This window comes from Phocoena sinus, chromosome 8 (genome assembly GCF_008692025.1).
Source record: "Phocoena sinus isolate mPhoSin1 chromosome 8, mPhoSin1.pri, whole genome shotgun sequence".
NCBI classification, from domain to species: domain Eukaryota; kingdom Metazoa; phylum Chordata; class Mammalia; order Artiodactyla; family Phocoenidae; genus Phocoena; species Phocoena sinus.
In genome coordinates, this window is record NC_045770.1 from 86,659,758 (window position 1) to 86,673,082 (window position 13,325).

At 45.1% G+C, this 13,325-nt stretch overlaps 1 protein-coding gene across 23 annotated transcripts in view; it reads left to right on the top strand.

Moving 5' to 3' along the window:
• Positions 1-13,325, top strand: part of CD44 (CD44 molecule (Indian blood group)) — an 87,338-nt gene that overhangs the window by 28,567 nt on the left and 45,446 nt on the right. For all 23 annotated transcript variants that reach the window (XM_032639401.1, XM_032639377.1, XM_032639386.1 and 20 more), the window contains exons 2-3: positions 7,172-7,337; positions 10,835-10,968. In XM_032639401.1, the coding sequence (XP_032495292.1) occupies positions 7,172-7,337; positions 10,835-10,968 (300 nt within the window). The remainder of the gene's footprint in view (positions 1-7,171; positions 7,338-10,834; positions 10,969-13,325) is intronic.

Sequence of the window (13,325 nt, forward strand, 5' to 3'; positions counted from 1 at the left end):
AAGAGCACAGGTAGAATGAGAGAGAGGAAGCCAGACCTCTGTTGGGGGAAAGCCAGCGAACACAGAGACCTCGGAATCTTTGCCTTGGGGAGAGGGTGGAAGTTCCATTAGGGCAGGTTTTCCCACCTAAGTTTTCCAAGCCTTTGAGCAAAGGGCCCTGCCCTGTTAAGCCTTTGGTCCAGAATCAAGAGACCTGTGATCTTAAAATAATATTTGAGCTTATTAATATTTAATAATATTGAATAAGCTCAAATTCCTCTCTGCAGAGTTCTCTTTTAATGCTCACCTCTCTGCACTTTAGAAACCACGTGGAGAAGAGGGTTTCCTGTAGTTTAGCATCTGTCCCACCCACGAGGTGCCACTTAACACTGCAGTATGATCAGCTGGACTGCCCAGTCTGAAACCGGGTCCACTAGCCCCTAGCTCAGGTCATACGTGTCTTCTCAAAGAATCAGTTACCTCCTGCATCAGATGGGGGTAACAAAAGTGCCTACCACATACCACTGTTGTGAGAATTAAATGAATTTTTAGGTGTAAAATGTTGGAAACCTCATATGGGCCTGATTAGGTGAATGTTTGCAGTTGTTCTCATGGCCGTGGGAATTGCACAAGTCATTGGGTCTCAGGAACTGGCCTCATCCCCATCTTCAAGAAAACCAACTTCCCCAGACACATAGCTGCTCTGGGACCAAATCAGAAAAAAATCTAATTCTGCCTCATCCTTCCTGAGGAGATGACAAAAGGAGCCAGACACATCTAGGTGGTGCCTGTTGGAAAATACATTCATTCATTTTGGACCGTCTGGAGAAGTCTGGTTCAGAGAATTGAGTGTCTCTGGGCACAGCGTGATGGTAGATCATCTCCTGTGGTCTTCACATGGGACGCACTGTGTCTGTCATTCCTGTCTCAGGAGATCCGGCCTCAGAAGGGGCCCTATGACAGGATGTGAAAAGGCTGTGCTCGTCTCTGAGATGACAGCGCAAAGTCCAGGCAGACAACGCCAGTTGCCAAGCTGAAAGTTGGTCTCTGAAACATTTGCTTTCAGGGAAAACAGCAGAGGTTCTCAGAAGCAAATGCTTCGGATTAAAAACATTTAAACATTTGAAGTGTCCGCTAGGGAATTCTCAACCAGGCCCAGCTGGTGATTCTATTAGACGTGACGTGGGGAGTAGACCCGAGGCGTGTTCTGTTTGCATCCTACACATCTGCTTGTCCTGTGTGTGGGGGAGAATATTCATTCATTCATTCATTTGTCCCACACGTGCCTCCTCTGTGTGGTGCTGCACAGGGTCCTGGGGACACGTGCTGAAGGAGAGACGCAGCCCCTGCTGTCATGAAGCCCACAAGGAAGTTCCAAAATTCCAGAATCCTGGAATTTCTAATTACTGAAGAGACCTTAAAGATAATAATTTCTTGTAATTCTTCACCTGTTTCTGTCACAGACATCTTTGAGGAGCTAATGGAAGCTGAGGGATGCTGTCTCTAGCCAAACACCGACACACACACACGTGCGCACAAGCATGTAGACACATATATACGTACACACACACAGTCTTGCGTATAATTTCCCAGGTTTATAGACCCCTGAAGACCAACTTGTGGATTCCAGGTTGAACACGTCTTGTCACTCAGCTCCACTGCTAGTCGGCTGTGTAATATCCCCACCCTCACTCACCTCTTAGGAAAATATGGACACATGCACTTAATGGTGAGTTGGGTAAAGATTACACAGTGCTGTACTCTCGGCGGACGCCGTGCTTTTCTATCCCTCTCGACGTGACTGGAGCAAACCAAGAAGCTGTTTGTCTCAGGCCCAGGGCGATTTTACTAGAAAGATCTGTTTTCCTTGATGTGAGGCTTAGTGAAAAATATAGGTAAAATTAATGGTGTTATGGGTCAGCTTTGGTTTATCCAAATAAGAATGAATTTACCCAGAACCCCACATAATGGGCAGCGTAGCACAGATGTTAGAACCCTGACTCTCCCACTTGGGTGACTTTAGATACACTGTTTAACCTCTTTGTGCCTCAGTTTCCTTGTCTCTGAAGTGGGTTTGGCAATAGTGCCCACTCCATAGCACCTTTGTGAGAATTAATTTAGCTGAAGTAGATCAGCCACCTAATAAGTATGCAATACTCATTGGCTCTGATTAAGTGCCAAACACCGTATCAAGTGTTTGACATATCTTGTCTCATTTCACGGTCCCACAAACCCTGATGTTACTGTCATCGCATCAAGGAGAAGGCTGAATGTCAGAGAGGGTAAGAAACTAACTAGCTGTGTAACCTGGAGTGAGTGGCAGTGTCAGGATTTGAACCCAGTTTGGGGTGGATCTCTTCTAAGTTGAACTACCAGCCTTCACGTGAGTTGGTGCCAGAGAGTTGGTTAAACAGTTCTCTTGCAGAGCTCCTTTTTTGTGGTCTTCCTGACAGGTTACTGATAGACCTCTTCCCACGTGGGCAATGAGATGCTTGGGTGGGGGCCGATGACCCCTCTGTCCTCCTGGCAACCCCATCATAACGAACACCCTCCAGAAAGGCTCCACCCTGAATCTGAAAGTGGCCTCCAAACGTTAATGTTGCCCATTGGGCCTCTTGGAGGGAGGAACTTGGAATCTTTCCTTTATTACATGATACAGGAGATTTATTAGAGACCAGAGGGCTTAACGGAAAACATTCTTGATTCACGTCCAGTTGGACAGGCTTGTTTGAGAGATGCAATCGGCCATTTAATATTAGGTTCTTGAGTCACGGCAGCTCCCGCATCACAGGGATCTCCGTTTCTCACGAGAGATGCACAGATATCTCCGGAGTCCAGCCTCTCTACACGGGTTTGCAGTGTGGCCAGTGCCATGGCCATGGACACGGGTGCCTGTCCAGTGGTCTGTGGTCCTTGGCTACTCACGCCTCGGCCTTACCCTAACCTTACTTGAACCTTGGGGATATTCTCAGCTATACACGGGGGAGGTTGAGAGGGCGAAACAAGTTATGTAAATCGGGGTGAGGAGTATAGTGTGCCCTGGTGGTTAAGCCTGTGGACTCTCGGTGCCCAGACTGGCTAGGTTTGAATCCTGGCTCCATCATTACGAGCTCTGTGAACCTGGGCATGTTTCTTCCCCTCTCTGTGCCTCAGATTCTGTATCGGGAAAGGTGGGGATAATAATATTACCTACTTCATAGGGTTGTTTTACGGATAAAATGAGTTAATGCTTGTCAAATGCTTAGAAGATTGCTTGGCATATACATAATTAGCGCACGACATGTGTTAGCTACTATTATTGCTGTTAGTATTATCAATACCCTTTGGGGTAATAATTTCTGTTTGCGTAAGTGTTAAGAAAGCCTGTTGGAAAGTCTTCATAAATTATCAGGGCTTAACGGATACACAGCCCTGAAGGCTTGGTCCTTTTTAAGACACGAGGGACCCAGAGGGGAGGAACTGAATACTGTTGACCTGAAGTGAAGGTTTTGGCACCGTCTTTGGAATTCCCAGATGGCTGAATGCCATCAAGATTAGGAGTTGGACCTTTTCTATGTGTGAGATTAAGATAAACGTAAGCCGTGGAATTCTCACATTGCATAGAATTTCCTCATTCGTTCAGCAGCCCTTTTCTGACACCTACTACACACGCTGGGTAAGCGTCGCATTTCTAGGAAGGCTGAAGCTTGATTTTATCTGTCTCTTCCTGTCTTGGCTGACCTCAAGCGCACACATCACACATTCACGCTCACATGCACAACTAGAAACACACTTACACATTCCTGTGTGTATCATCTATCAAGTGATGTTGGCTGCCGCCCGTGGAACTCAAGGGATTTTATTCAAACGTCTCTGTAAATCGGTTCCTTTCGCATTTGCATATTCTGTGTGCCAAGTGGCAGACTCTAATTTATTTTAATAAGACAGAAACTGCCATTCAGCTCCAAACCACCGTCCATGCCTCAGACTTTATTTTTAACCTAGGAGTGACAGCAGCCACCTGGCCACACGCTGATGGGCGGTCTGCCTCTCCTGGCATCTGCTGAAGTGTCCTCTGTCTCCCTCACCTCCAAGAAACTGATTGGGAGGCTTTGCTGCTCTTTTGTAAGCTACACACAGAGGACCCCCGGAAGGACGGTCACCCAGCGTGACAGTCTCCTTTGGCAAAGATGGGCCGACCGAGGCCAAAGCTGAAAATGTCAGTAAAAACAAACAGCGTTTCAAAAGGGCCTTGTACATTCCCCCCTCTGTGCTCCCCCGGGCTCATCATCCAAGTATTGTGTGAGTGGCTTCCAAAGGACACCACGCCAAAAAGGAATTAGTCTCCCCAAAACACGTTTTCTCCATTTCACCTAGTTCTCATGTTTTTTAAAAGCACCTCCATGCTAATGATGCGAAGAAAAGAGAATCACTTGATATTGGCTTATGTCTTTGCAAAAGCTCTACTTTTTATGTCTTCTTTTACTATTTTCAGAGTTGAGAAAGGTTGTAGAGAAGTTTAACAGTTTTCTTATCATCTCGATTTGCATTCATCAGACTCTGTTTTCTAGTGATTGGAAGCTGCTTCCTGCTCAGAGAGGAGAAAGCAGTTGTTGGCTGTACAATCCCATTAACACTGACCCTATCTTTGTCATTATGTAACAGTTGTTTAGGTGTATCTCTCCCCTCCAGAGTGAAAACTTGCTCTAATGATATGAAAGGATTCTTGGGCACATAGCAAAGTGGATTGGAGCGTGGGTTTTGGCGTTGAACAGACCTGAGGTGGAATTCCAGCTCTGCCACTTAATGGCTGGGTGACTTTGCAAAGTCATTTCATTTTTCTGAGCTTCGGTTTCTCCACCTGTAAATAATACATACATACATACAAGTCACCTCTCAGGGTCTTTGAAAGGTGATGCCACACGGAACCCCAAAGTTGCTGGGTAACCAGGGACGCCGCAGTTGCAGTCTTCTCCGCCCTGGCTATCAGCTCAGAAATGTAAAACAAAGCAGCTGGGATTCAGGAAGGCAACTACAGGCTCTGGACAGCAATTCTCACTTCCTTGGGCAGCTCACTTTTCTGAGCCCCAGTTTTCTCATTGATAAGTAAGCAGAATCTTCCTGATGACCTGTGGACCCACCCACGTGAGAGAGAGATTCTGAGTTAAAGCCAATTCTGTCTGAATTGGGACTGACAGAGTGGTGTCTGGCATTGGCAGAGTCAATGTCTGACTGTCTTTGAGGCTCAAGGAAGTGCTCTGCTTCACCAGGACAGCTTCAAGGACAGAACCTTTCTGTGTTGGCGTTTACTCAAGTGCAAACTGGGCATCATACAGAAGAATACTGAGTTTTCAGTTAAGGGCTTTGAAGTCTTTTGAGATTGTTACAGAGGATCAGGGAACACCAGGTGATTTTTTTTTTTTTTTCAGCTCCTTATTGAGATTTCAGATTCATGTCTGCAAACTCACAGAAGTCCCAGGACTAAATCATTTTTAAACTGCTTGGTAGCAGTTAGGTTTCATTTTGGATGCATTAACTCTTGCGAGTAAAGAACAGGTCTTGGATCTATCTGGCAATATGTTCAAAGTGTGTTTTTGAAGAAATTCCAATGAGTTGTTCATTTATTCAACAAATATTTATGGAGCATCTGCTCTCTGTCTGCCACTGATGTGAGTGTTAGAGAAACAGCTGTAAACAGGCAGAAGGCCTTTGCTTTCTTGGAGTTTCCATCAAAAGAAAAGGCAGACAGAAAAAACCAAATGCACAAATAAATAGACAAGTTGCTGTGAAGACACAAGAGCATAGTAGGTTGAGGGAGACGCTGAGGGTTGGATAAGAATGTTCAGGGAAGGACCCCAAGTTGAGGTGATTTCAAGTTGAAAAACAAAATGGGATGATCAGAGGACAGTACATTCTAGACAGAAATGACCATCAACAGAGGAATGGGTAAAAAGATGTGGTCTATATATACAATGGAATACTACTCAGCCATAAAAAGGACTAAAATTTGCCATTTGCAGCAACATGGATAGACTTAGAGGACATTATGCTAAGTGAAATAAGTCAGAGAAAGACAAATACTGTATGCTATCACTTATATGTGGAACCTAAAAGATAAAACAAACTAGTGAATATAACAGAAAAGCAGACCCACAGATGTCGAGAACAAACTAGTGGTTAACAGTTGGGAGGGGCCGGGGGACAATATAGAGGTAGGGGAGTAAGAGGTACAAACCACTGGGTGTAAGATAAGCTACAGGGATGTATTGTGCAACAAGGGAATATAGCCAATATTTTGTAATAACTGAATGGAGTGTAACCTTTAAAAATTGTATAAAAAATTTTTTTAAAAACCTAAACATGTAAAATGCACTCATATCAGTAAGTTAGGTCCAATATTGTTTGGTATCCCATCTATCCCATCTTGTTCTAACTCCCCCTTAGAACTGACTTCCACACATATACCCTATCAATATAGTTTTTGCAAAATCTTAAAAAAAAAAAAGAAGTGGTAAAGTCAGACCTAAATGTTTAAGGTGGGAAGGGGCTCAGAATGTCCAGAGGAACTGAAGGAAAGCTTTGTGCCTGGAAGAGAGTGAGCTACTTAAAGGTTAGGAGCCAGGTCATGTGGGTCTTATCAGCCATGATAAGGAAATTTATTCTGGGTGTGACTAGAAGTCACTGGAGGTTATCAGCTGGGGAGCCGTACCTCGTGATTGTGGAAAAATACTCATTAAGTGGAAAAAAAGATTCCTACATCTAAAATTGTATATTTAGTACCATTTAAAGTACGCAAGTATATACATAACACACACATTCAGAAAACAAACTGAAACAAGATATAGCAAAATGTTGAAAATGTTTGCAGTAGTCTTCTTAGAGGTGGACTTGCTTTTCCTTCATTACTTCCCTGAATTTTGTAAGTTTTCCCCAAGTTTGTGCTACTTTCCTAATCAGAAATAAATCACATGCTTTGTAAAAACTTTGTTGTAGAGCAGTCGGTGGAGAGAATGTAAAAGTGATGCTACTCTCTGCCTCTTATCTCAGATTTGAGAGTGAAGTAGTGATGCTTTGAAATGCTACAGTGAATGTTGAAGGCTCTGGCCAGTAGGGAGATTATTTGTCTTTTTAATGAGGCTGCTCTAAAGCAGACTTCTTATCCTTTCCAAATTATTGGTGCAGAAGGATCTAACCTTTTCTTTTCATCCCATAGATCTAAATATAACCTGCCGATACAAAGGTGTATTCCACGTGGAGAAGAATGGTCGCTACAGCATCTCGAAGACTGAGGCTGCTGACCTCTGCAAGGCCTTCAATTGTACGCTGCCCACCATGGCCCAGATGGAGGCAGCCCTGCGCGCAGGGTTTGAGACCTGCAGGTAAGGGACCAGCCCCCACCTGCTGCGGGAAAGTAGGCTGCCTGGGTCCAAGGGGTGGGGCTTAAGGCCCAGGAAGGCTCCTCTGTGACAGCTGAATGGCTGCTTGCCCGGAGAGTTGGCACCACCCATTAATCTGGCCAAGTCCATCTGGAACCAGTATGACCAGCTGAAATTGAGGGCCGGCTGAAGACACGTTTGTGAATCACAGAGGGAGGGGTTGCCTAGAGGAGGCCCTTAAGGGTCATGTGTTGGAAGCCACTTGCCCGAGGTGCTTCCACAGCATGCTCTCCAGGCTTTGAAGAAGCGTGCAATATCCTTGTCAGAACCACAAGAGAGAGGGAACCAAATAACAGTGCTTGAAAAAAATTTGTGCCTGGTGGAGTCTTCACCCTGCAGACTCGGCTAAAGCAGGTTTTTCAAACAACTCTCTCTCTTTTGATTTTGTTTCTCTTCTCTGTTGCTCTGATTTGAGAGAAAAGGGCATGAAAATTATTGAGATGTATTATTACAAGTGATGGGAAAGCGATGAGAGGGACCAAGAGAGGCCTCCTACCTCCACAGTGCTCAGGGAGCTGTCCTCAGGCCCAGGATAGCTGCTCCAGGATATTCACAGCAGGCATAGCCCTTATTTTTCTGAATTTCTCATGGCCCTGTGGAAGGTGGTGCACATTAAGAGCGAGCAGCGGTGACCACCGTGGTGAAGTGTTTCGGTTTGGTTTGTTTTCTCTAGAAAAGCTCTGGGGAATCTGGACAACTGCTTTCTGAAGTTTCCACCCCAGCCCGCAGCTACCCCTCTGCACTTTTGCAACGTGATAGCGTTAGGTAACGTGGTTCCCTTTTCTCTTCAACACGCAAACACAGGCTGCTTTTTAAAAAGCCAAGCTGCAGAACTCTTTATGGAAACCATTAAATGTAAGTTAAATACGTCTATCCCCTGTCCTTGGTTACAGAGTAAGGCACCCATAGTATGGGTGGGAACTGAGATACTTCTGCTGTTGAGGAAAAAGCACATCTTCACAGGTGCACTAATATGGTAGCCACCAGCCACAGATGGCTATTTACGCTTAATTAAAATTAAATAAAATCAAAACTTTAGCTCTTCATTGGCACTAGCTGCGTTTCAAGTGCTCGATTAGCCACAAATGACTAGTGGCTACTTCATCGGGCAACGTAGGTTATAGAACATTTCTGTTTTGCAGAAAGTCCTAATGAGCAGCACTGCTCGAACACAAAGAGCAGATGTGTGCAGGCATCTGTGTGTGCTCAGAGCAGGGTCTTGGGAGAATATAAAAGGAGCAGATAGCTCTGGTAGCTTCTGAACCCGAGCTGTAGGCTGCAATGAAGGAAAGCTAATTAGCAGGTCCACTTATTCTATTCCTAAGGCTAATTGTTTAAATATGGCCCTGACTAGGTCAGTGGCCTAAGAAAGTGGATTTAGTAAGCTGAATTTTGATTGTGAAATGCAGACAAGGCAAACTTGCTAAATATGAGAAAAGTTCTCATATGTTGAAAACAGGGGACGTTCTTACTGTACCCACTGGCCAATCATGCAGCCCTTAGATGCTGGGTGACCCCAGCCCACCTGCCCATATCCCTCTCTTAATCCTCAGACTGCACCAGGGGTCGGTTATATGACCCCACTTTGGAGAGGAAGCAGCTGAGGCTTAGTTGCAGCCCACCCTGGGCCACATCACTTTCATGGGGAGGAGATCGGATACCGGACCAGCTTCCGAGGCCAGGGCAAGATTCAATGACCCCGCCCTCCCTAAGGACTGAGAGCAAAAGGGAGATGAAAGTCTGGTGCATGGATGGATTTGCTGAGTATTTCTTTCCTCCCTGGGAACAACAACCTACTCATGAAGTATACACATATATAAATTTTAATATCTCCAACTTATAGACGGGATGACACATAAAACCAGCGGTCGACACGATGTGATAAAAACTCAGGAATAAGTTAAATTCCAGAATGTCGGTGTGATACAGGCTAGCAGAATGTGATGGGAATGGGGTGGGCATGAGGCTCACCAAGGAGTGTTATTATTTTAAAAAAACGAAGAAAAACTGTGCCAAAGACAGCTATCATTCTACCCATGGCTGGTTTTAAGTGTTGCAAAACTTATTTCCATAATTTCACGCAGGTAGCTATGAATCAGATACCTGCCACAGGACAGATGTGAGAGTCTCACGGGTGATGGAAGAACCTTAGCATCTCCTCTCTTCTGTCTGCCCCACCCTGATTAGTAGCAATTCTCAGATACGTGGAAACTTACTAACATTTAATTGCGGCCGCTCCCCGCACCAAGCTCAGAAGTCTTTGGAGAAACCAGTCTGGCCATTCAGATGAGGAATTAGTCATGTCAGCTTTTGCAACTTAGACATAATGATTTCGATGTGCTTAGAAATTTCAGACTCACAACCATTCCCATAGGTCTTGCAGGGTGATGCAGTATGTACTGTCACCCCTGGCAGGAAAGATTAAAAGGATTTGGGCTGTGCATTTTAGCCAGCACTGCATTTTCAAAAACCTGTTGGCTTTAGCTTCTCCCTCTCTGCTCTTCCCTTGCCTCTGCCTCTTCCCTTGTAAATGGTATTTTCTCAGCCCACATCTCATTTTCTGAGGCAATTTATATTGGAGAGAAATCGTGCGGTAAGTATTCAGCCACCACGATGCTGATCGAAGAGGCTGGGTGCTGTATGTTGTATCTGAAAGAGCCACCGGCTCCAAACCTCTCCCAGAAACACCATGGTGGGGCAAAGGGGCTTAAGCACTTCTCTGCTGCTTCTGGAAAATTCCTGAGCTAATGAGGCACTGCTATCTACTTAATCACTCTGACTCCCATTTTAATGACGGTCGATTTACTTCCACTGGCAATGGAATTATGCCTGAGATGCTCATGGGACAAGATGCATTGTATCTGGCATATAAACAAGGCTTTGTGTTTAGAACAATGAGGTCTGGAGTGAGGGAATCACAGGAAGAGGTGAGGCCAGGAAAGAAGAGGAGGGGTTGGGAAATAAGGCAGGTTTGCCGTTCGTGGACTGAAACGAAGAGCCACCTAGTTCTGTCTGATGCGAGGCAGTCATTTTCTGTATTTTCTGGCAAATAGGAAGGTAATGGCGGGCCAGAGTGGGTCTCACATCGTCAAGGGGTCATTCTGTGACTCGGGCGTCCGTCTGCTTCTTCAGACTGGCCTGACCGCTGACCATAGATTTTATTTGAAACTAATTTTTTTTTCTTTCATGAATCGATTTTTTCAAACACTTTTTATAGAGCTCCAAAAAAATCACTTTGTCTTCATCAGCCTTGCTGGTCCCTTTCACTGTCCCTCTGCTGTTATTTTTGGCTTTCCCATAACTCAGTTGTCGAAACCTTGTAGCATCCCTGGGGTGAACTGAAGGAAGTATTGCGCTGCATGAAATGTCATTCGATGGGATGTTATGAAACCCCTGCTTATAGCCTTGCGGGTGGATGACCTCTGGTGTTTCTTTTGCAGGTACGGGTTCATAGATGGGCACGTGGTGATCCCCCGGATCCACCCCAATTCCATCTGTGCTGCAAACAACACGGGAGTGTACATCCTTACATCCAATACCTCCCAGTATGACACGTATTGCTTCAATGCTTCAGGTTGGTTCCAAGTGGATTGGCTTTGTGTTCTGGGTTGCCTTTGGCCTGCCAGTCTTTGGCAACATGGTTGACAATCTTGGCTTAAGTGGGGATTCGTGTAGCCTCCATTCACATAACAGATGTTCACTGAGTATCTCTCCAGGAGAAGAAGGATTCCTGTCTCCAGGGTGCTTACCTACTAAGTTGGAAAGGCCGACAGTAAACAAATACATATTAAATAACGTAACATAAAGTCAGAGCGTAACAAGCGTTACAAAAAAGAAAGCAGAGCAAGGAGCTGCAGAGTGCTGGGGATGCTTTGTTTTCCTGAGAAGATAGTCAGGGAAAGTACCTCTGAGGAGCTGGGTATAGGGAGAGCCCTGAGCGAAGTGAGGGAGGGAAGCCATGGCACCGTGGATAGCAGTGCAAAGCCAGGCCTGTGGGAGCATCATGGCCTGTGCTGAGAGTAGCAGGGAGGCCATGGTGGATAAAACCCGGTGATCAGAGGGGAGAAAGCTAGGGAATGAAGTCAGAGAGGTAGGCAGGTGCCAGGTCGCATAGGGCTTTGTAAGCTATGGTAGAGAGTTTGGACTTTATTCTCAGCGTGATGGGAAGTTATGGCAGGGTTTTGAATAAGGGAGTGACATGAATCGAATCTAATGGTAGCATTGGGGCATAAGCCAAATGGCTTCGCTTGGAGGTGTTTGTTACATGTTGGGGCTGGAGAGAAGGCTGGGAGGATATACAGTAGGCCTTTGACCTTCTTGAGTCCTTACCCAACAACTGAAAACCCAACAGCTAGAGAATAAGAAAGCCAAGTTAGGATATGCGTGCTGGGCTGCTGGCCAGGCCCCCCTCCCTGTGTAAGGGACTTGCTTCCAACCGCCAGCCTGGAGACTCGTGCTTACAAGTCTAATTCAGGCCCTAGCAACGTCTTGAAATTCTGTGCACCGTAGATCTTCAGGGTCTTTTGAAGAGAGTCAAACCCAGCAATGTCAAATTTTTGAATGCCAGCCATCAAATGTCTTACTCCTCAAATGGGGCCTTCTGTTCCCCCCTGAAGGTTTAAGAGTGTGTGAAGGGGAAGACGGAGTCACAAGGCAAATGTGGTACATCTTGTTGACATGTCAGTTTCCTTAAAGGTAGGAAGGGGATGTTAAATTAGCTGGAAGATGACTTGAGATATTACCTATATGAGATAGATATTATTACATGATGACTTAAGACATTGTTTTTATAAATCAAACACAGATATTACATATGATAGTAGAATATAAAATCTACATGGATTTTTAAGCTTAAATAGGGGCATCAAAGAAATTGTGAGATTACATCAGTAGCTTTTGGCTTCCCCACCCATCCACTGTTGTGTGAGCAGCAGGGATGAGAGTGGGAATTCAGAAGGGAATTCTAGCGCTTAGGAGAAAGAGAAAATACCAGGGCTGGTTAGTTGAAATGGAGTGCATGAGGCCAGTAAATTATGTCAAATTTATACAGGTCACTGAACCGATGGAGGGGCACTTAAAACGAGGAAAACTACAGAGTGTTTACTCTTCCCTGTTACATAAGCAAAGAACACAAATGGAGTTTGACCCAAGGAGGAGAGTCCAACTGAGGCTAAACAATACGTGATCGCTATCCAGTCCCCATACCTATACCAGAAAGTCTATTCTAATAACATGATGAGAAAAACCACATGCAGTTATTCAGTAGGAAAGAGACACAGAGCAACACGTGGTCTAACTAGGTTAGCTTAATGTCAGAGGTCGGAGGAAGGCTTCGGGAAGGCTTCGTGCTTTAGGTGAAGGGGTTGGTCACGTGGGAAGGGCAAATTCAAGGCCGCATACTCTCCAGCCTCTGCCTGTTGCTTCTCCCACTGAATCTTTTCGGGTGAATGTATGCAATAAGTTATGTTGTAGTATATGCACATTGTCTCGCCTGTTTTACAAGTCGGTATCCCTTGCTGGAAAGAACCTTCATTCAAAAAGGTAGAAGCTCCCACTGTTTTATCACCTGGAGTTGAAGCTGTCTAGGCCAGTTACTACTGAGACTTTTCTCCCTGTCCTTTTTGCCCATAGGGTTGGGCCCATTTTCAAAGAAGGGAGTGAACGGTACCGATGAACTTTCCTCTTCTTTGGGGAGGTTAGTTCTGTTAAAAAGCTTGAGATGTCCGAGGGGTAGTGCGCGGCAAAGCAGCTGTAGCGAAGTAGTAAAGTTCAAAGCGATGGTTTTCCTTTTCTCGTATCTAAATTTACTCAATATGGTTAGAGCGCTTTTATCAATTTTCTATATGTTTTAAAAAGAGTATTTATTGATCAATGACATGCATTCAGTAGTGTGTGGGGCAGGGTGGAGTTAGAAGGAACCAGAGGGCATAT